We start from the raw sequence: 24,038 nt of genomic DNA, 5'->3' as shown, positions 1-24,038 counted from the left end.
GCGAAAAATACAGCCTAAAATTTAAATTTATAAAGCTGTGCAAGCCACTGCATCTTCAAAAACACGGCCCCACAAATGTTTCACAATAAAATGCCTTGTGTCAACAACTGAAGAGATTTTTTTCAAAAGAAACTTTGTCGGAGGGCTTTTGTTTTGAAACAGAAACAGGAAAGGTTGAGTAAAACAGATGTATCTGTATTTCCTCATGTCTGCGACATATAAAGACACTGAAACTGTAGTAAAAGTTTGTAAAGAGTCAATGTAATTATCAACAGATTTTGATTTTTACCGTTTATTTGCTGAAAACCATATGCGTCTTGCAGTAAAAATCGGCGAGACTGTTTCTCTAGATGCGCCACAGCAGTGCTCACGCCGTCAGTGTGGCTGCTCTATCCTGTCAACATGGGTGCCAGAATTAAAAAAAACAACAGGTTCTGCATCGCACAAGTCTTTCCAGTAAAAGAGAGAAACAAATTCAGAAACTGTATGGTTGTTTTTCTCTGTTTAATAAGGAAAGTGGGTGTAAGAATATTACCTTTTGCTCACATTTTGTGAGGATATTGTGTATTGAGTCGACTGAACCCCTCCACCCCACCCCACCCCACAGACACGGCACGCTGATACTGATATAAACGCTATACCCCGGTGAAATTCCAGGAAAGTATGTAAAATTAGATACCACCCAAGCCTAGTTGCACAGACATCATGATATATCATAAATGATTGTCTTGCAATGCATTTAGTATTGCTGAATTGCTCTATTGTGATATAATTGATAGTGGGCAACATATTATACACTATCGCACTCTGTAATTCCCACCCTTAGTCACCACTATGTTAATATAATATCACTAACACAACCACAACAGCATATCACGCCTCACAGCTGCTGTGAGGAAACTTTGGTCGCCTGACAAGTTTTATCCAGCACTCGCCTGTGAAACTATGACACCAACAAGGTCACATAAAACCTCGGGCAGTCCCATTTCTCCTTTTAATTTATTTTTGTTTTGGTCCTTGAAGAGTTACTACACTGTTGAAAAGCTATGAGCACCACAGAACTCAGCTCACCGCATGTCATTCCTTAAGCGTCTGCCACTCGACTCTTACCAAATCACACCTGGTACTTTATGCCCTATTCCCCCACTGCTTTATTATTATTACTTTAACACTGGATTTTGGATGTTCTCTCCAAATTGGTCTCCCTTCCATTGCTATCATTATGGGGTAAATTGTTTTCGCAACTGAAACAATGAATTTGGCAAAAACTGTGCATTCAGGGGTATTTTGTATTCCCTTTGTTCTAGGATAAAAGACTATTGCATGTGCCTTGTTATAATAAATTATAGAATGCATCCATTTACTGTAATGACTTACAAACAGAGGTAAGGCAAAAGTGAAGAGCCCTCTTTCCTAAATGTGTGCAAGTCAACCTCTAAGTGGATGATTCTAACAGACAAACAGGACACAACTTGCTACGAGAAATACACTATAGAGGGGATATCACTTTCCTCCCCCGAATAAACTTTTAAGTAATCATCCCTCTGCATTAATGGGCAAGTCTTAGAATTTGCTTAACCTCAGAGCTACACAAATACTTTACTTCACTGCAATGGAGCGATTTAATTGACCGTAAACAGCAGGGGAGCTGGGACGGTTTAGACAGCAGAGGATGGCATCCACTGCTTATGCAAAACAGGATCAAGGTCGTGACAGGGATGTTGGTGGTTAGCTGAGTTGGGGAAAGAAGGGGGGTGGGGGGGAGCAGAGCGTAGTGAAAATATATGAATAGAGGATAAAAGGGACATAGAGGGAGGGGAGGAAATAGAGATACTAAAGGAAAGATGGGGAGAGAAGAAGAAACAGGGAAAGGGGAGGTGCATGCTAGGTAGAGGAAGAAAGATAGAGCCGAAGAGGGAGATAAGAGAGGAAACAGAGGAAGAAGGAGAGAGTGATAAAAAGAGGCATCAAGGGACAGAGAGCCTCACTGAACGTAATTAAAATGACAGTGTCAGGATGGCAACAGGGCTAACTGCTGCTCCAATAATGAACAAATGAAACAAAACTCAGCCCCCCCACACATACACACACGCACACTCTGTCTTTACCGATGACGCAATCATGGCTCTGTCTCACAATCCTCTAGCTCAGGGATACTTAACTTGCTTTGCTTGGGGGGCACTTTTGCAAAATAACAGGAGGCCAGGGGCCAGTCACAGCAGCCCCATATATGTTTCTATGATTTGAGGACATTTCTACAATTTAAGGATGTGTCCAGGATTTTGGTTGTTTCTATGATTTTAGAACATTTCTCAGATTTTAGGACCTTTTTCCAATTTCAGGACATTTGCAGGATTTTAGGACATTCAACTAATTAAGAATGTTTCTAGGGCTTTAGGACGTTCCTCAGATTTTGGGACATTTCTAGGATTTTAGGACAATTATAGGATTTTAGGATGTTTCAAGGATTTTATGAAATTTCCTGAATATAAGGACATTAGGGGCTTGACTAGGACCTCTTGTCAGGGGTGCAGGGGATCCTCCACTGGCATTGTTTTTTATAAACAAGCTCTATTTGCAGTTTTATGTACTCTGGCACTTTATGTAAACTGAAAGTAAAAATACAATTCCCAGTGTGGATCATTTGATTTTTATTGTTAATTCAAAAATGATTGGAGGGCCACCTGGCACGCCATAAGTTAAGTCCCACGCGCCAGAAAATCATTTCCCCATACATTTCTCTCTCACTGCCTCTCTCCCACACTCGGTCACATACATGCTGCATTTCTCTGTCATGCTCCCCCTCTGTGTCTCTCTAGTTGCGTAGGCCTTACTGTAGCCAAGAGGAAAGAAAAGAAAATCAAATCCTCATTCCCTAAACAAACATCTCGCACACGCCATTAGGCATTTATATCTCTAGTTCTATACAAACTACGCACAAGGGCATTATAAAACCTTCCAAATCAACTTTAACACAAACATAAACAGACAACATAGGCAGAAAAAAACATCCATCCTCCCTCGCTGTCTTACTGTAATTCAATGAGTTTTATTAGGGCTGACACACTGTTTTTTGTCGCCAAAGCTTTTATTTTACTGCGCCTTAAACAGGGAAAATAACAATCACAATTTCTTTAAAAGAACCCCTTGAACATAAACACATTTATTTTCTCTTGTTCTGTATGATGCACAGGCATTTGTGTTTGTAATGGGGTAGGGGGCAGCATCTAGACTTTACAGAATAGTTGCTGCTCTTTTCACATCTCAGAAGGTTGACTTGGACTTAAAAAAAACTTTTCTCACGGCATATTTCGACAGGCTTAATTGGGGGAAAGAAAATAAGACAAATATATATCAGGACTCACACTGTTTGCAATTATTCAATACACATGAAACATAAACATGCTAATGGAAAATGCAGGCATCTTGAGTGCCCTACAATGATAGATTTGCATTTAACCATGTTATCTTGAGTGAACCGGATCCGTCATCACCCTCTTGACGTGGACTTTTCACAGTATTATGCTACCAGAAGAAAACGTAGGGATAAGTACCAGCATATGAGTGTATGAGTTTAACATCTTTACATGACACAGTGTGTCCATGTTTTTCTGTGAATATAATATACTCAGGGGCATAAATGTTCAACAGAAAAATCATCAACCAACACCACATTTGGTTTCAAACATTAATGGCTGGCAACAAAATGGAGCTTAGTGCATCTTCATCATGTACACAGTTTCAGGAAGCAGCAATATTTTGGGATGCTTCAGTTATTCAGAGGAAGCTTTTGCTGAGTGGGCATGTGACAAAGTGTCTCCATGTGCCTCTTGTTCCCCGAGTGAACAGAGATACTATTTTTTGCACGAGCCCTAGGAAATGAGGTGTTTCAGCATGTTTTAAAAAGTTTAAAGGTTTATTTTATTTATCCATACCTGCTGCCTTGTTTCCCGAATTATCTAACAGCCACTAAGAGCTGGCTCTGGTGCTCAGACCATGAACATCACTAAGGCTCTAATAAACCAACACTCACAGTATTCAAATTTATATCTTGTGTATCTTTTCTGACAGCTACAACCAAACAGATTTTTTTTTTTTTTTAATTTTTATTACAGCATCTTGTTGCATTTTTGCCCTTTACCCCTGCTAATTTCTGACATTGCTGCCACAGCTGACAGAGCAGATGAGCCGCAGGGAAAAAGGACCAGGGCAGATGGGAACAGCAATTCTCTGACGGACATGTTGCTGAAATCCTTGAAGACAAACACTGATGCCACTGGACAGGAGGGAAGCAGCCGAGTGGAAGTGGAGATAAGTTATTTGTTCAATGTGTTTGATCAACAAAGCTTTCAACTTGTGAAATACAGTACAGAACGTCTTAATAATGTGATTTTAGATACAGGGATCCCCCCAAGCCCTCCGAGAAACACCCCATGACCCCGTTGGAATACTGGAGAAGCAACAAGCACCATTTCCCGAACCTGGCCCAACTTGCATTTGAATACTTGTCGGCCCCTTACACCAGCACTGACAGCCAGCGTTTGTTTTCTGCTGCTGCACACGTGATCGACGAGAAAAGAAACCGAATCAGATGCAAGATGCAGAGATGCTGCTTTTTATCAAGAAAAATCTCCTCCTGATCCGTCCAGAATTAAGAAAGAAGGAAAAGAAAGTAGACGATGTAGTACAGTAGTAGTATAGTAGTATAGTATAGTATTTACTGCAATGCAATACTATAGTATAGTAAAGTAGTAATTTCCCTCGAACACTGGTAAAGGACCACAACTTAAGTACAACTTAAGTGCTCTCACCTTATAACACAAAGTAAAAGTAAAGAAAATGTACTTCAGTTTGTAAAGGTTCCTCTATTAGAAAATGTAGTCCTATTCAGAGTTGTAGATTAGGGAACAACAGTTGCCTCTTGAAATGAAAAACAAGCTGTTAACAAGGAAAACTCCTTTCATCATAAAATGACATTATGCCTTTCTGTCATTGCAATTTATCTGGAGACTAAGCAGCCATATACTTTTGGTTCTGTAAAAGGCCTTTATTTTTTTATTAGTGAGGAAATGCACTTTATTTACTTTGACATGTCTGATTTGACATATGGCAGTGCATTTCATTATTTATTTTGAATTCTTATGTAAGAGGTATGATAGGCTTTCAGTTCTAAAAGCCTTTATATTTGTATTGAGTGATGCACTTACTTTACAAATAGTAGCCTGTGTTTACATTAACATCTGATTTGAGAGATTGTCAAAGCATTTATTTAACTTTGATTGTGAATTCTTATGGGAAATGTTTGATGGGCTTTATGTTCTATGAAAGCCAGGTAACATAGTTGTCCCCCAAGTTTTACTTTTCTTTAGTGAGCACAATTATCTATTTGCATTTGTCACTCTGTTTTATCTGCAGACTAAACAACAGCCATAGGCTTTTGGTTCTATATAAGTCTTTATTTTTTTATATTTATTGAGTGATGTACTTTACTCTGATTTGGCAGAATGTGAAACTAAAAGCATTAAATTTATTTAGATATCTTAAGGAAAATGTTTGATAGGCTTTGTTCTACGAAAGCTGTTTCTTTTTTGAGCACAACAGTAAACTCTCTATCTGCATCCGTCAGTGTTTTATCTGCAGACTAAGCAGCCATAGGCTTTTGGTTGTATAAAAGCTATTATTTTTTTATTGAGTGATGCAACTTACAGTTACTCTGATTTGTTTCTCTGATTGTCAGAGCACTTCATTTGAGAAAATAAATAAATAAATAAATGTCCATTTGAAGAGTTAGAACTGTTTTTGTCATGTTATCAGGAGTGATGTCAGTTATATTTGGTTAAGTCAAAGATATAAAGTTAAATTCATCTGTATTCACTACATCTCAGCCTTTCATACCCTCAGGTAATGAAAAACAAACAAAAAGAAATTATCGGTTATCTGTATCTCATCTGTCACGAGAAGCTGGAAATTATCGGCTATCGATGTCGGTTAAAAAAATCATAATTGTGCATCACTAAATATAATATATCTTAATACATAATGAACAGTTATTAATACAGTTTCCTGATCATTTTCCAAATTTCTTCAATGATATCTAATAATTTCCCCAATCTCTCCATTTATCTATCCAATTTCTTTACCTTTTTCTTTGCAATTTTCTAGACATTTCTTGCCAAGTTGCTCATTGCCAGTTTTCTCAATATCCATAGGTTTAAATGCCTGTGAAAGCCGTCACAACAAAACTGATGCTGATCCAGGTTCTAAAGGGTTACACAAATTTCAATAAATAAGGTATGATACTGAATGACATTATCGGATAATAAAGGACAGAAGATGTTAAACACCATCAGAATCTCTCTGAACCAAATCCATAGCCAGCAATATGTAACTGTAAACATGCTGTTGAAAACTGTCGACTGTAGACTCCCTCCTCATGGGGATGTTATACAGTCTCAATAATACATGCTGGTATAGTCACTGTCGTCAGGGAGTGCTAACAACGTAAAGAATTTACCTGCTGCAGCAACTCATCAGACAAGGTGTGACACAGCATCGCCTGCTTTACTCTCCAAAACAAGCTCTGACCTTAAATCACTTCATCCTGCAATGTTTCAACAGGGACCTGCAGCCCACACTGATACCCTTCTCAATAGGCGACCTAATTATACTTTACATTTTTATCTGTTGTGGTTTGATATTTCTCTAGCGTCCCTATTAAAGGATTCAGTGACTGATGCGTTATTTTGTACACCCCTAACTAATCGCTGACACACAACGTCTGGTCAAACTGCCTCTCTCCAAGGAGATATAAAACCGAGAGACAACAACAATGACTGGCGCAGCGCTGCATCCGTCAACCGCAATGGCTGATCAGAGTCCATCATTTGCACTTAATCAAACACACACACGATTTTTTTTTTACACGCGAATGGTGCAAAGCATGACAGAGACACCGTCTAAAATGAACATGGCCACAGCATGCACAGATGAAAACCGGGGTTCTGATCCCTCTCTGTCTTATTGACATCCCCTATACATCAGTGCAACTGGCTGCTCTTCTAACTAGGTTACACCGTCGCGGGATATAACCTTATAATAAAATTCAAGGATAACTAGTCCACATGTAACTGCATGCAAGTCCGTTTATGAATACTGCAAGAACAATAGGAAATAACAAAGTGCGACAAAATCACTGAGCAGAATATTGAGTAGGGTATACAGGATAAGTCTCTGAAGAAACACGGTGGTCTTTTATTAGGGGTATTTTTCTGAAAAATCTCAATATCTTACCTCATAGGAATCTATATGTCTCCCCGGTGTCACCCGCTTGATAATTACGTTGCAAGTTGCTGTCACACAGTGAAGATACTGCCGATAGTCCAATGTCAAACACACCGGAGCTTCCTCTGATTGCTGTGCAGCCTCCGAGCTCCCTCCGTTTTCCAGTCACGCACACCTGAGCCTGTCTCCAAACACCTCTCTCCTCCATCCCACCCCTTTTCCTTTCCTCTGCTCCTCCTCTCCTCTCCTCTCAGCTCCTTTCCCCTCTCTTCTCTGTCTCCACACACCCCCATCCCCTCCCAACTCCCCATCTTTACAAATTCATCCTACAGTCCAGCGATGTAGAGAAGTGAGGACAAACTCGAATAAACGCTTTCAAAAGAACAAAATGCTTGTTAAACCATTTAAAACCTAAGCAAATTAACTTGATTTCTTTCAAAAACACGAGAAGAGGACGACTAACAACGTAACAAGAAATGGTCCAATAATTATCAAGAAATTAGTAAAAAAAAAAAAAAGGTTGCAAGACAATTGCCTGTAAATACGCACAAAAATAAAGCAAGGAAGAACAAAAAAACAAAAGGGGAGGCAATGCAAGAAAATGGCCAATAAGTGTTAAACTAAATGTTTTTCATTTTTTCTTGTAACCTCATTTTAAATATGTAATTCAGAGAATTACAAATATAACATAGTGATCATATCTAATATCCTCCCAGCTAATCTTCAGATCATTTACTTGCCACCTGTTAGCCTACTATCTATTGAATATTTATGTTTTTTTCCGGTGTTTTTTAAATAAATCAAATAAATGTTCTCAGGGTTTCTCCCCAGAAGTTTAAACGCCAGTGAAATGCTTCTGAATGCAGGTCAAGAAAATGAATATGGCTATCCAGGTGTTGAAGGGTTAAAGAGAACACCCGTTAGTAAGCTAGGCTAATTGTTTTGCTTTAGCTTAGCCGGTTTCTTCGCTTCATCGAATAAACCAAGGGGCGGCGACAAAGTTCATCTTATCTTATTAATGTTATTTGTTTTTACTTTGATTGCCAAATGTGTTGGGCTAATCATTTTAGGCTGCTCCAGTTTACGATAAGTACGTCTGACACCTACAACATAAATTCTTCCACAGACGTTAGCATAGCTAGCTAAACAGTAGCTTAACTTCATTATAGAGCTAACGTTAGCTAAAGTGTCGAACAGGTGTGGCTAAAGTCTGTTTACTATCGATTTGTGGTTCCCCTAACCCCGAAACTAAACTTTGCTCCCACATAAACACCAACAAGTTGTCTTCAGCGCTACTTTCCGTCAACCCAATCTTACCTTTATAACACCCCACATCCCTGCGACGCCATGAAGGAGACACTATTTAGTGAGGGTGCAGACTTCAACACAACACCTGTAGGGTTCGTGATTCAGCCAATCAGAGCTGAGCTCCGGTTTCTTGTCACTCCTCTTCTGTCTAATCCAAAGATTTGAATTAAAAATGTGATTCATGGGCATGACCGCAGCACACAGGTTTACATTGCAGGCTATGTTGAGTGGCCAACAACAGACCGATAGAGACACACACAGAAACATAGCGAAAACTCTGCAGCATGGTTACACAGAGCTTATTGATCTGTGTGACCGGTTTCTTCTCTCTGTCCTGCTCTATCTCTTCCCCTTTTTTAAATTTCTCTCGTGTGCAACCCTCTCTGCCTGTTCTCAGTTGATCCTCTGCCCTTTACAATAAATCCTGCATTCACAAACGTCTTTAATTAAAACAGGTCTACTGACAGATCAGAAAAATATCTGAAAAACACTATGCGTTGCAAATATAGGCTGCTCTATGCGTGGTTCTTATTGCATAATGTTTAGTATAAAGGTGCTCTGCATCCCTCAAATTGACATCAGAGGTGACACGGTGGGCTGGGATAACGATGCAGTGGAGGAGATCGATAACATTTGAAATTTCATAGCGGTCACAAGAGTAAAGAGCCATTAACCTATACAGCGTCGCCTGGCGTCCAGTTAAAAGACCCACAGAGATCAAATCATTAAAGATAAAAAAATCAATGCAAATCTAATGGAGACATCCCGCTCCCCTACAAAAGTCTTCAGCCGTAACACTGACACCGGCTGCCACTGCCAGCATATGTTGCACGAAAATAGACTTATTTGTGTGTTTTTAAGGGCATGGTAACTTTTCATGCAATTATATTCAAGTTTGATTTGAATCGATGCTGTATAAAATGTTATTAGCCTGTGTAAACCTCTCCTTCCCTTTCTTGCGCTTTCCTCAACTCCGCATTTGCTATATGACAGCGAATTGACCAAAAATAATCCCTTCAAAAATAAAATATAAACTTCTTTACAGCACCATGTCACTACCGTTACATAAACGTCGCAGTAGAAGGAATTACAGGAGATTAAAAAATACCATATGTCGCTATCAGCTTTCACTGAGTAGCCTACAAAAGACACCTTTTCTCACGGGAGTATTACAGAAATTATTGTTTTTCATGGGTTTACCGCATGTATAGGAATAAAATGGGGTTATCTGAGGGAGCGTTCCCTGTGCATCCACACAGCCTTCATTAACTTGAGAGGAAATAAATGCATGAGAAATAGTCTTTGTCGGTCATGCCACTCCGTCAATTTCCCTCCACAAATACAAAACAACAGAAGTTGCATACCTTTGCTTGCAGGACAGGTGAATGCTCCTGGAGAAACAGCATCCCCTCACGCGTCCATCAACGCATCCTGGTGTCGGTGGGTAATCTACTTTTTCACTATGGCAACAAATGAACCCCCCCTGTCCTCGTTCTCTCTCCGTTGCGCCACGCGCTCCAATGAGGAGGCTTTATTCGCGTCACAGGTCATCCACCCTCTCTTGCGCGCGCTCCCTCTCTCTCTCTTTCTCTCTCTCTCTCGATATGACACCTACCTCCAAGATACCATCTGGAGATAGAGGCTGATAGAGAGCAGTCCGGGAGGAAGAGTGAGAGATGGAGGGAGAGACAGGGAGAGATGGGTATGGGATAGAAGGGGCTTTAGAGCTTGGCTATGACAAGGCTTGGATTAATTTGCCAGCCAAATGCATTTGGGATTAGTGGACCATTAAAAGAGCATAGACGCGTGCGCACACCCACACCCACCCACCCACACACACACACACACACACACACACACACACACACACACATACACACACAAAATGACAAAAATTCACACACTGTCTTTCACACACATGCAGGCTGGATGCGGCTTTATCTGATGCAGTGATAGCCTTACTAACGCTGACCTCTGTCTCTCTCACTCTCTCTCTGGGCTAACAGGCAAATATACCAGTGCATATGCACACTTAAACAGATTCTCTGTCTTACACATTCATGCACACAATTTAACAAAGGTGTGTTCAAGTGTGTGTCTACCAGTAGAAATAAGGTGTGTTGATGAAGTAGATATAGGCCTGTATCCCACTTTTTGGGGGTTTAAAAACCTATAACAAAATGTGTCAAAATCCCCAAACCTCAATTACTACTCAGGCAAAGCAGGCAACTGCAACAGGACCCCAGACCCTCAGTGGCCCCCAAAGACCCTAGACTGACTGTGGCAATTCGTTTTTTGGTAATTTGATTAGGATCTCAGGGCAAAACTGCATTTTTACCCTTTTTTTTGTTTGTTTGTTTGTTTTTTTACCTCAAAGTCTTTTAAAGGCTTATGTATCAAAATGTTACACCTGCCTGTTTTACATTTTTTAATAAATTAGAATTTCATCACCTTTTAACCAAACAAAGTTGGAGAACATGAGCGACTCAACAGCGTTAACTGCTTAATCCAGCCCTTAAAACTGCCAAAAGTAAAAAAGGCCTGTTACAGCATGTAGTATGAACAGCTATATTTTGCTATAATGAAAATCAGGCTGGTTTGGTATAAGAAGAAGACACGGGATACGTGAAACCATGGTGCCAGTTCAGTTGCAGCTGAATTAGTATGTGTGAAGATATCCCATAAGTAAATATACACTAAAGCAAACCTATTGATTATATTATATTCCATTTCTGTCAATACATCCCCCTAAATGCTACATACACTTAAGATCACAAAGTTCTCCTTTCAGTCAAAACAGCCAACAAAGTGGTACATATCAGTTAAATCAGGGAAGACATATTCAATTCCATCCATATATCCATACAGCTTCTACCTGTATAGTTTTCTCATTAACATCACAGTCAGGCTTCTACAAAGTACACTGTAATTTATGACTCATATTCAATATTTACATCCTTTTCACTGATCTAGATTATGTCTGCTATTTACCATTGATTCATGACCATAGGAGCACAATACATGCTCTGTGATCACTTGAATGCACCATTAAACAGCTGACTGGACTGCAGTGGATTATAGGATACTAATGGCGGCAAGTTTTCTTTTAGTTCCCAGAATGTTCCTTTTAAAGTTTGGGTAACATTCTCTAAAAACATTATATATATATATATATATATATATATATATATATATATATATATATATATATATTCTTTTTTGTTAACATATTCAAATAACATTACATTTGCTTTTAAAACATTCTTCCTTTGTTCTCATTCTAACATTCGGGGTGTTGCAGATATAATGTTATGTCTTAGTCAGCATTTTACTTTATAGGGACATTATTTGAAATGATAAAAAAATCCATAAAACATTCTTTGAACATTAGATTTAAATGTTTTCTTAAAGACATTATTGCAACTGCTGGGTTATGTTAGCTAATGTTGTGGGAATGTTCCCTGCTAGCTTGAGTGTGCTGCAGATTTAGGAAAAGTTGGCATTTCTTGGATGGCACAGCTTTGTCGATGCATTGTGACACATTTGCTGTTAAAATGAAGACTTTGGAGGATTCAGTCTCTAATAATCCTTCATCTGCTCGTATGCCCCAGCTCTAAGCCTGAATGAACACTTGTTATCTGCTTAGAGTTTAGATCAGACCTTGCAGATCTCTATTTAAGAAACACATAAATGTTACTGGTAAGACGTCTATCGGAGAATCCCCTTCATCACATAAATAGATCCTTGCACACACAGTTTTAAGAATTTCCTTGATCACTCAGACATTAACAAGAGAGCGTCTGACCACTGTCGCATCACGTTGTGTTCTTGATTTTCTAAATAGAACTGTTAAGGATGGATGAAATGCCAGAATGAGGGGTCACATTTCCATGGCAACCCGTCAGTGCCATTGTAAAACAGAAAATCAACAAGCAGCTGATGGATCTGTTCTGTTCGTCTCATATGATGCCAGTCAAACTCTCTCTCTCCCTCTCTCTCTTTCACACACACACACACACACACACACACACACACACACACAAACTCAAATCATGAATTGCTAAAAAGGACACTTAATATGTGATAGATGCAAACTTGGATCAATAAGCACATAAATATTGAAATGTGTGACAGAGCAGAGTGTGTTAAATCAGGGAGAACTGGATTGGCAGGTATGATACAAAAACTAGCCAGTTATCACTCTGTATGTGCTTAATCTGACACTGACACTGTTAAGCAAAGTGTGTGGGCTGCAGTGGAGTGCATCATATAGCGACAGGTCCCCTGGCTACAAGAAAATAAGATTACAGTGATGGTATGAAACACTCCTGCACTGTGTGTGTGAGTGTGTGTGTGTTTGTGTAACTATATGTACAAGTCACACGCAGCTAAACATCCATAGGGTAAAATTCTCTTTTTTGCAACACTCCTCCGCAAATCAAGAGCACAAGAGAGTCAGTGTCACAGTCGGCAAATCAATTATTCAATGGCATTTCAAATAACAGTAGATACCCATGGTTGCCATAGACACATAGCTGATTTACAGGGTTGTCGCTTGTCTGTGATATTCCCACTCTAAGTAGGACAAATAAAGGGGGGAAAAAAAACTACAACCGCATAATGCCAACGGAGAAACGAGGACGTCAGTTATGAAACATTCACTCTCATGTTATGTGATTTCTGCTTCATTTAAACAAGTAACATTTGGGGTTTAATTTCACTTATTTGTTTAAAGTGAATTAAAAAAATAAGATTATGACATGTGGTTAACATTCACCCTCTGGTATTTAGTTCCTTTTAAGCATAAATCATGTTGAATGTTATGTTCATGTCCTCAGCAGGTATTTTACACTTTCTAATATTTCCTAATTTTCATTTTCTTTAAAATAATTTTCTTAAAATCCTTAAAAAGGTCTAAAAGGCATTTTGAGAATGTCACAATGTCATCAGTTCTCATGTGACATTTTGACACCAAAGACAGACATCTGCACCTACTTCACCATGATGCAATACGACTCTGCAAAAATGTTGAAACTAGTTGAAACACACTGTAATCAAGAGGAAAAAGTCTGATGTCATTGGGAAATTTATACATAATTATGAAATTACTGCAAGATAAAATCACATAAATCTCCCTGAAAGAAGAAGCCCACTGGAACAGGTGTGGATTTAATGGAGCACAACACTGTGTTTTTTGTTATTTATCTGTTTGGGGTTTTTTTTAAAGAGAAATGCAAATTCAATGTACCTTAAAGAAGAGAGTATGTCCTCAGATTCTGTGGCAGGTTGTTCCAGAGTCTGGGTGCATACAAACTAAAAGCAGCCTCAATGTCGATGTTAACTGTCAGCACAGGTTGACAAGCTGTCATGGTGTCTCTGAGTACCAGGAACAGCACACAAACTGGGGATGCTGCAGCAGTATGTGGGTTTTACCTTGCAGAAATGAAATAAGAAAATTTGATAAGTCCCAAAAAAGTGAAAATATCCATCTATACATACATATCAGAGCTGCAACCAATGATTATTTTCTTTATCGATTAATCTTATTTTCTCCATTAATTGATTCATCATTTTGTTGACAAAATAAGAAATGAATGAATGAATGAATGAAACCCCTGAGATATTCAATTTACATTACAATAAGAAAACAGATTATATTCACATTTGAGAAGTGAGATGATGACTTTTTCTCTTTAAATGATTAATAGATGATCATTATCAGTTATATAGACATTGGAGATCTATCTGCCTCACTTTCCAGATACAGATGAGGAGCATAGGGTCACAGGTCATAGGTCATACCCTCTGACCATCCTTGCTCCTAATACAGACACACACACACATGCGCACGCACACACACACACACACACACACACAACACAGAGTTTCAGCAGCACTTTTCCACTTCCATCTGCTCTATCCTGAGCCAGCCCTTCACCTGTTAGAAGCCAGGTAGGTGCAGTTCCACCTGTTTTCAAGATGAGGCTGAAAAGCAATGTTCCAATTTTCAGTCACATTTTCTAGCAAAGAGACGAATTATCTCCTTGGGTAAGGAGGCGCAAATTATATCTCTCCCCTGTAGCAGAAACCCGGAAGATTTGTCTTTCATCTGTGCAGGGCGGCAGGGTTGATTTTAATATCAAACAGATTTGTGAACTTGAAAAAAGTCACATAACCATATGAAACACCTCCAGCTGGTCAGATCATTACTGTCCCCCCTCTCTACTGTCTTATTACAACTGATGAGCAGGAAACAAACCTTGTACTGTGACAGGCAGTCACCCTGTGGTGCGCCTCTGTTTCCTGCAATATAGAGGTCATGCTGCCCTCTTGTGTCTGTTAGGGTACAACTGAGAAGAGATTTATGAGAAATCTTTACTTGATGTCATGTGGTTGCTGAAATATTCAGGAGTTACTGGGGTGAACTGCTGTAACTTTAGAGCTTTAAAGCAGGTGAAACTCTGAAGTTCAAAGAAAAAAGTTCTGTCTTTCTCTCTCTCTCTCTCTCTCTCACACACACACACACACACACACACACACACACACAGTCTGCCTCTCTGTCAGAGCAGCAGCCCTGCGGACAGGTTTATCCTGTGATGGTCATTCCTGTGCGCTCCACTGCGTTCCTGCAGCGGGATAAGCTGCACCCCGTGCCTGGCTACGGCAGCATGTGACCGGCTTGTGATCCAGAGGTTTGCGGAGATGACTCTCTGCCCCGGGCCCGACTGTACGGATCTGTGGAGCCAGACGACACAAAGCATGTGGGGGGAAACTCTTTCTCGTTTCCACATATTGTACATTCTTGTATCGTGCGGATGATCGTCACGCTGTACCATGTGGTGCAGATGATGAGGACACTATCAAAGAGCACGTTATATTGTTGTATAACACAATGTTTAACCCCATGAAACCGGGATTGACATCACTTCTCCTGTGCTGCATCGAGATGCCTTTCACAAGTATTTAAACCTTTTGCCCCAAATTGGGCAAATTGTTTCGATTTCTATAGAAAATATGGGGAAAAGGCAAAGAGAAACTTGGCAAGAAATGTAGACAAATATATTTTAAAACTAAATTTATATTTAATAACATATACATTAAAAAAATATTTAAAAATGCATACATAAAAAAGCTAGGGAAACACGTCCAGAATTCAATTATATTAAAATTATGTTACAAAATTATGGGGGATTTAAATGACTTCTATGACATGAGCAAGGAATGAGAAGGAGGCAGCAGGTTCCATTTGCAGCAGAGCACTTTATTTCAAAGGCAGGTATTTAAATGTTCAGTGTGTGCGTGTGTGTGTGTGGTTTTAGCTTTGCAATAACGAAACAAACAAATAAACCAAGGCAACAAATATGATGCAAGATTAAGGAAAAGCAAAAGTATTAAAGGAAAAAAATTGAAGACGCTCACTTTGTGACTGCTGCACAAAAAGAGTGAACAAAAGGAGAAGGAAACAAATATGTACTCTCATTAAATTAAGTATTTGCACCTGAGGGAGGTGGATCCTTTCCAGGCAGGAGTCTTCAATTTCTCCTCCCAACTTTATGTGGTTCCTGTGATCTCTGGTGACATCTTTTTGGGAACTTTTAATATTTTCTGAATATTGAGGGTAACATGTCACCTGCAATGTTCACCTTTGTACATTATTGCAACCAAAATCAAGTATTGTGCTTAACAATTCTGGAGAATTTCTAGTTGTTTTTCTTACAAATATTTTATCTATTTATTCATTTATTTATCCTGCATGTAGTACAGCAAAGTATCATCTTAGTAAAACTGCTAAGACAGGACATACAGTGCACTGGAGTTTTACTTTTACTATTTCCAGCAACACTTTAGAGATAATTATCAATATAATATAAAAATGCCGGACTGGCAGAATATCCTCGAGTAGTCTTATTTTTTTGTGCTTTAAATAGGATTTTGCTTTCATTAACTATGCGTGTAATTTGTATTTTTCTAAAAAGTAATTTTTGAACCACTGATTACCACCATATTTTAAAATTGTTAATAATGTTGACACAGTTTGCATAATATCTTGTCAGCCTTGAACATGAGCTCTGTGATCGTTACTTTATGTGTGTGTGTGGGTGTGTGTGTGTGTGTGTGTGTGTGTGTGCGTGTGTGTGTGTGACACAGATGCACAATGAAAATAATAGCCTGCACACTGTGAATAAGGGCAGTGACACCTGAAAGAGGCACAATTGCTGTAACTTCCACCAAGAAAATCTTCACTCAGTCACACATTATTGGAAGGTCAAAAGTGAAAAGCAGCAATATTTATATTATAAAAAAACACTCAACTGAGTATTTTTTGCTTTTACAGTGTTACGGTTAAAGGTTAGCATTTTATCCTCAATACTGTAAAACACTGGTGAGATTAAATGTTTGATGTAGCAGTCTGTGGAACATGACCTGCAGAGTTTGAAATCAATGTGGCATAAAACCTGATTCTCATTAATATAATTTGTAATATCAGTTTTCCGCCTTCTTGTCTTCGGTTTCTTGTATCTCATTTTTTTCTGTTCAACTTCACATACACCTCACATTTGATCATGCATAAATTCCAGACTTGCATTTGACAAGGATAGGGGGTGTTGCGCGCACACACACACACACACACACACACACACACACACACACACACACACACACACACACACACACACACACACACACTGCATTCATTTCTGCCTGAGGTATAGTGGAGCAGAGGTCAGCTGGTCTCAAGACAAAATATAAGAAGAATCAGGAATATTATCCTGAGCATGTGATGGTGGGTGAGTGCACGTGCAAGTGTGTGTGTGTGTGTGTGTGTGTGTGTGTGTGCCATGGTGAGTGCGTGAGATCACAATGAGATCACACACTTTGTCAGAGGGCGGCCCCTAAAACGGCTCAGTGAGTAGGGAGAGAACAGGAGGCTCTTGGCTGGGTGCAGGAGAGAGGTGGCAGGAGGTTTGGTGGAGGGTTAGAAGGTAGTGAAGAGGGGTAACAACTTTCAAACACCTGCAAACTACAGTTTTTTAAAGTAAATTTGAAATTGTTTGATTAGAGGAACTTGAAGAGTTTGTATTTTTACAAGTTTAGAAGCCATCTTTCGCCATCTAAATGGATCAAATTTGGTTGAATCTTGTGTTTCTCTGCTTGTAACCAAACAAAAAGTAACTTCCCGGCAGTTTATCTTTTCCTCTGTGCTGCTTTTCTTTGACCTTGTCAGCTGCCATCTGTCAGGTTCTGTTTTGTCCGTCTTTTCAGCAGGAGCTTACATTCCCTCTTCAGACTGGAGCTGCTCTGACATTTCATCATGAGGAGCTTGTACATATCTGTAGTTCTGCTGCAGCTCATTGGGACTTGTTTATGCCAATTCCCTCGCCCATGTGCCAACTCAGAGGGACTACGGACCAAAGAGTGTTGCCCAGTGTGGGATGGTGATGGCTCAGCTTGTGGCGCCCTGTCAGGCCGTGGTTTTTGCACTGAGGTGGAGGTCTCAGAGGAGCCCCATGGGCCCCAGTACCCGCACAGTGGGATTGATGACAGAGAGCGCTGGCCTTTAGCTTTCTTCAACCGGACGTGTCGCTGTGCTGGAAACTACGGAGGTTTTAACTGTGGAGAGTGCAGGTTTGGTTACTGGGGTTCAAACTGTGCTGAGTATAGGGAGTCAGTGCGCAGGAACATCCTGACCATGTCCTCTGCTGAGCAACAGAAGTTTGTCTCTTATCTGAACCTGGCGAAGAACACCATCAGCCGTGACTTCGTGATCTCCACGGCAACAAGAGCAGAGATGGGTGAAAATGGCGAGAACCCCATGTTCTCTGACATCAACACCTATGACCTGTTTGTCTGGATGCACTACTATGTGTCCAGGGACGCTTTCCTGGGAGGGCCAGGGAACGTTTGGAGAGACATCGACTTTGCACATGAGTCTTCAGCATTTCTGCCGTGGCACCGAGTCTACCTACTTCACTGGGAGAATGAGATAAGAAAGCTGACAGGAGATTTTAACTTCACCATCCCATACTGGGACTGGAGGGATGCCCAGACCTGTGAGGTGTGCACAGATGCTCTGATGGGCGGACGCAGCCCCCTCAATCCTAACCTCATCAGCCCTGCTTCAGTCTTCTCCTCATGGAAGGTAAAAACATTTAATTCTCTCTCTCCGATTGAGTGTTTGTGTGTGTGTGTGTGTGCGTGTGTGTGTTTAACTGTGTGCAGATCTATGAGCAAATCTCACTAAAAATTCCTTTAAGAAACAGACAAAGGCTTGTTTCATTTCCATTCCACTCTGCAGGTCTTGTTTTTTTTTTTTAAAGCTAGCCTCTTAACCAAAAGAAATTAAGAGATTTGATTGGAAACCCGCAATTTATTATTATTTTTTTTAGGAATTTATCCTCAAGCTTTGTATCCGCATCCCTGAAGATTTATCCAATGCAGCAACTTTATTCTGAGTTATTCAGAGAAATCTGTCAGAAATCTTGCAGTACATCATATCTTGCACTTCACGCTGACGGATGGAGCTATGGCGGTCTAATGGCTCATCGTAGCCCATTAAAAGTGTTTGTGTGTGTGTGTAGGTGATCTGCACACAGCCAGAGGAGTACAACAACCGAGAAGCTTTGTGTAATGCCACTGGGGAGGGTCCACTGTTGCGCAACCCCGGGAACCATGATCCAAACCGCGTGACAAGACTCCCCACAACAGCTGATGTGGAATTTGCTGTGAGCCTGCCCGAGTACGAGACAGATCCCATGGACCGATTTGCCAATATGAGCTTTAGAAACGTCATAGAGGGTAGGATTGGCAGGCACACACACACACACACACACACACACACACACTCACATTTTACTGTACTTCCATTGAACCTGAACCTAATGGTTGGTCTAATCTGTCTAATGTAGTGAATGAGTTTTGGCTCAGTTAGGTCATGTCACGTGTATCTGTCTGTGTGTATTTTTTTAAAGAGAAGCCATCACAAATACAAACATACACATTCAGTGGTGTACTGTAGGGTTTAAGCAGGGATAATTTAAACTTTGTTTAAAAAATGACTAATAAATCTACCTTCTACCTCTTACACCCACCTCTTTCTTTGGCCATTAACAGTATACTTTCTAATCAGCTAAAAAGGCAAGTATTTACTTCCTCCTCTGTGACCAAATAGCGTACCCAATACATCAACTACCATCACACCATTGTATACATTTATCTAAACTTAATTAATAGTAATTAATAGAAGTAAGGTTAGTAAGTAGTGAGACTCAGTTTCAAGCAGGATGAAATATATGCACACAAATGCATCAAAATATGCATCCTATAAAAACTGAGTAAATTAATTTTATGTTTCTAAAAAACTGACATCTTGAAATAATTCCTGCAAGATTCTCTCAAAACGTTTTAATTCTACTGCAAATGCCTGCTTCCACAGCCAGCTGGTATTAAGCTGAGCAAGTCACTTGCTTGCCAGTGTGCAGGACATCAACTTTTTCAGTTATATCAAAAGTGTCTCAAAGATGTAAGAAAGAGCACTAGACGTGAGTACATCCAGTCTGTACAACTGTCAAAAAATCAAAAGTGGTAAGAGAATTTCTTTTAAGTGGATTTTGACATTTTCACAGCAAAATTAAAAGTTTTACATATAAATGTGGAGCTTCTCTACACTTATTATTTATTATTCATTATCATTACTCTATTTGTCTTCCTCCCACATGCAAACCTCCATGTCTCACATTTCTCCCCACCTTCAGGTTTTGCCAGTCCAACGACAGGTATGGCAGTGCCAGGCCAGAGCACCATGCATAATGCCTTGCATGTCTTCATGAACGGCTCCATGTCATCAGTGCAGGGCTCAGCCAACGACCCCATATTCCTGCTGCACCACGCTTTCATCGACAGGTAGGATGATGCACGCAAACTCTTCTACTAATGAGAGTAAAGACTACAAAATCTATTATTCATCTGGTCAATAATTTGTGAACAAAAAGACTTCAAAAAGAGGTCAAAGAAACAGGGGCCAGTAATGAACAGAGGCAAACAGGCAATAAATTAAAGGGAAAAAAGTAATGTACGGAAAAAAGTAAACAGTTACAGGAGAAGTGTAACTGACAGTGAGTTTGGAGGAAAAGAGGTTTAATAATAGAAACAGGGAAGACTGGAGATGTTTGTAATATTTTTGACCTTTCTGTCTATTATCTCGGAGCTGGTTTTAGCCAGTGCATTCAAAATTTAATTAAAACTAGATAAATGTGTCCACTATTACATGTTGTAGATGTTATCTCTGTAACACAAACAGAAACGCATGGTTTGTTCTCAAACACAAGAGTGAAATGCTACGGTTCACTCCTTAGTACAGGTTAGTTGTAACATGGCCTGGGATGAAATGTAACATTATGAAATAAGGTTTATAGAAAACCTAAGATATTGAAAGCTTGTTATCAAGTTTCACTGAAGAAAGTGAAAGTGTTAAAATTATCCCTGGTCTTCTCAATGTAGGTTTTATAAACATTTCTCTGCCATTTGCTTTATGTAGTTAACAAAGACACCTGAAATGGTTGAGATGCTTTTTCGAATCTTTGAATGTTTCAAGAAACATCTGAAATCATCCCCTGAAAGAAAGTATTATTAATGGATGTTAGCCTCTTAAGCCTCTTAATGTTTTTACAAAAATATATAGATAAGACATTCATACACATACATGCAAATGCATGTATCATGTATGAGCATTGTGGTGGAAAGCAACAGTCCCTTTTGAGGATATTTGATTTCCACCTTTCTAATTATTGTTGTCTCTCTCCTTTTACTTCTTATATTCTTTGTGCACCTCCTTGGTATTACTATTATATGATTCTTTTTATTTTATTTCCCATTCTATGTTTATCCATCTTTCCCCTCCACTATGTTTTTCATTCTATACATTCACTCTTGTTTATCTCCCTGTTCCTTCTCTTTGCCAGCATCTTTGAGCGCTGGCTCAGAACCAACCAGCCTCTGCGGACCCACTATCCACGTGCCAATGCTCCCATTGGCCACAATGATGGTTACTACATGGTGCCCTTCCTGCCTCTCTACAGAAACGGAGACTACTTCCTTACCAACAAAGCTCTGGGATTTGAGTATGCCTACCTGTTGGACCCTGGTCAGTGCAGAAACAACAAAATAAGTAAGCAAGTGTTTCTACAACTTTTCCTTTCAGTCAAACAGTCTCATCCTGTGTGTCTTCATTACAGGTCAAAGGTTTGTTCAGGAGTTCCTGACCCCCTACCTTCAGCAGGCCCAGGAGATCTGGCAATGGCTTCTGGGAGCTGGAATCCTTGGGGCGTTGATCACTGCAGTCATCGCTGCACTGCTTATTGTTGCAAGACGGAAGTGGAAGCGTAATCAGAGGAGGAAGAGGGCGCAGAGCTACGGAGAGAGACAGCCATTACTGCAAAGCAGCTCAGAGGAAGGTTCATCTTCCTATCAGACCACCATGTAACACACACACAGACACTGCGCAAACAGCTGTATATGAACGAACTGTTAGGGACACTCACTGTTTTTATGAAACAAATGAATGAATCAAGACCTAATTTGTTACTGATTTCCCATAATGAATCTATTTTAATTGAATATGGCATCTAGCAGATAGTTCTGTGTTGTCTTTGCCTTCAAGATATTTACTGCTGAGACTTTTGCACCCCAATGCACTAGAGGCATTAGCTGAATTTTATACTTAAAAATGTTAGCAACATGTCTCTACACATAAATAATTAAAGTTTTAAAAAAAACTTTAAAAAAGTTGTACAAATATTTTTGTCCATGACACAAATCCTACATTTATACAATGTAAGACTTGCATTGTTCAAGTGAAAATGTAATTATTCACAGGGCACACAACAGTGTATTCTTGTGTTTGGTCTCTGACTTGTGTCAGGTAAGAACATTCACCTTGTAGTACATTTACTGTCTATTTACACAAACTACTCAGCAGTCAGTGACAGCATCTGTGCTTGAATCAGCAAAAAATGTGATGTAATGCAGCTATTTATTTACCTTCCTTGCTGCCTTGAAACACAGATGCCTTTGACATAATTTGTTTTTCATTGTATGGCACTTATCTAACTGTGATTCTGTTTACAAGACATAAACTGTAATGAATTTAGCTTGAGGAGAGGTTAAAGGTAAAGGAAGTGTTTTAGATCATTTAAAGTCAGGTGTGCTGTACTGTAGCTATAATAACTGCTCAGGTTGTAAGTCACATTTTTTGCTTCATCATATTGAATACATCAGTGTCAGAACAACATTAAAGTCCTTGCTACCAAACAACGTCTTTCTCTTCATCAGCAAAAAATGCATTATGTCAGACCTCCTATTGTAAATGAAATCTAAACGGCCTTTTTAGATGCAATTCATCAACATCAAGACTCCTCACAAAAATGTATGTACACCCCTGTGTTGTGAATCTATACACATAGGTTAAAAATGTATACATGAAAATTGAGCATGACACTCAAATTCTTGGGGGAGGACCCCAAACTGCCAGTTTCATGTGTTCACCAGAATGTCAAAATTAAAGTAAGTCCTTGTCTGTAAAGGTCTGAAAAGCCAACCATTCATTGATGTCCCTAATTTTAAATAGTTAATTTATAGATGTCTTTGAGTGTGAAGCTGTTTTCAGAGGTGAAATCACTCACAAATCTCCAACACACTCTGCTGTGTGTTAGCGCTGGTGCTAAAGGAACACTGTGTGCTCTGATGAGTGTGATCTTTAAAGAAATGTAGGTAGTGCCATGATAATGTGATAAATCTTTGTACATGCTGCATTAAAATCATACAAATCAAATGTTTTTTCTGTGATTTTTATTTTTCATCTGTCGTTTACGTGGGAATGCAAACTAAACGCACGTTCCCTGAGACAGTCAATTCTTTTAAAGGTCCAGTGTGTGAGATTAAGGGGCATCTAGTGGGGAGGCTGCAGAACTGAAACTTCTAATATGCCGTGCGTGTGGGAGAACTGCTGTGGCTGACGCTAAAGCATGAATGGCTCTATCTAGAGCCAGTGTTAAATTTGCCCCCTCTGGGCTATCGTAGAAACAACATGGGAGACTCCATGGAAGAGGACCTGCTCTATATGTACATGTAAATGGCTCATTCTCGGGTAACGAAAACAAAGCCATTCTTATTTTCAGGTGAATATATTCTAATAAAACCAAATTATGAATTTTATAAACAATTTCTGCCCATAGAGTCCCTTAATCCTACATACTTACAGGAAATAATGTGTTTTACATATATGTTAAAAAAAAACTAAGTGTATAGAGAGCTGAGTTAGCAGTCAACAAAACTAAAGTGGGTCTTGTTAATGCTACTATGCAGTCGATGGTGTTCGGCAAAATAATATTGTGTCTAAAGTATAAAACCATGAATTATATATTTGTAAAAATAATGTAAATCATGCCAGGGCT

The 24,038-nt window shown here is 39.5% G+C and overlaps 2 protein-coding genes across 3 annotated transcripts in view; one reads left to right on the top strand and one right to left on the bottom strand.

Annotated features, from left to right (window-relative positions):
- grm5b (glutamate receptor, metabotropic 5b) overlaps positions 1-10,201 on the bottom strand; it is a 94,263-nt gene extending 84,062 nt beyond the window's left edge. Inside the window, exon 1 of one of the 2 annotated variants that reach the window (XM_042486430.2) lies at positions 9,954-10,201. The gene's annotated coding sequence lies outside the window, so the exon portion shown is untranslated. Of the gene's footprint in view, positions 1-7,290; positions 7,485-9,953 lie in introns of those variants that run through there. The other variant, XM_088078852.1, reaches the window with a different exon arrangement.
- A 7,343-nt stretch (positions 10,202-17,544) lies between these two features.
- tyr (tyrosinase) lies at positions 17,545-23,955 on the top strand. The gene is made up of 5 exons (XM_042486951.2): positions 17,545-18,730; positions 19,170-19,386; positions 20,343-20,490; positions 21,549-21,730; positions 21,822-23,955. The coding sequence occupies exons 1-5, from the start codon at positions 17,903-17,905 to the stop codon at positions 22,067-22,069; spliced, it is 1,623 nt and encodes a 540-aa protein (XP_042342885.2). The 5' UTR covers positions 17,545-17,902; the 3' UTR covers positions 22,070-23,955.
- Positions 23,956-24,038: the final 83 nt, after the last annotated feature.

This window comes from Plectropomus leopardus, chromosome 6 (genome assembly GCF_026936395.1).
Source record: "Plectropomus leopardus strain MGB_pleo_1.0 chromosome 6, ASM2693639v1, whole genome shotgun sequence".
NCBI classification, from domain to species: Eukaryota; Metazoa; Chordata; class Actinopteri; order Perciformes; family Serranidae; genus Plectropomus; species Plectropomus leopardus.
Note: the sequence above shows the minus strand (reverse complement) of the source record. Positions and strands in the feature narration are given on the sequence as shown.

Coding starts and splice junctions, on each gene's coding strand:
- tyr (XM_042486951.2), top strand. CDS start 17,903: ATGAGGAGCTTGTACATATCTGTAGTTCTGCTGCAGCTCATTGGGACT. Junction 18,731..19,169: donor CAGTCTTCTCCTCATGGAAG/GTAAAAACATTT, acceptor GTGTGTGTGTAG/GTGATCTGCACACAGCCAGA. Junction 21,731..21,821: donor TGCCTACCTGTTGGACCCTG/GTCAGTGCAGAA, acceptor TCTTCATTACAG/GTCAAAGGTTTGTTCAGGAG.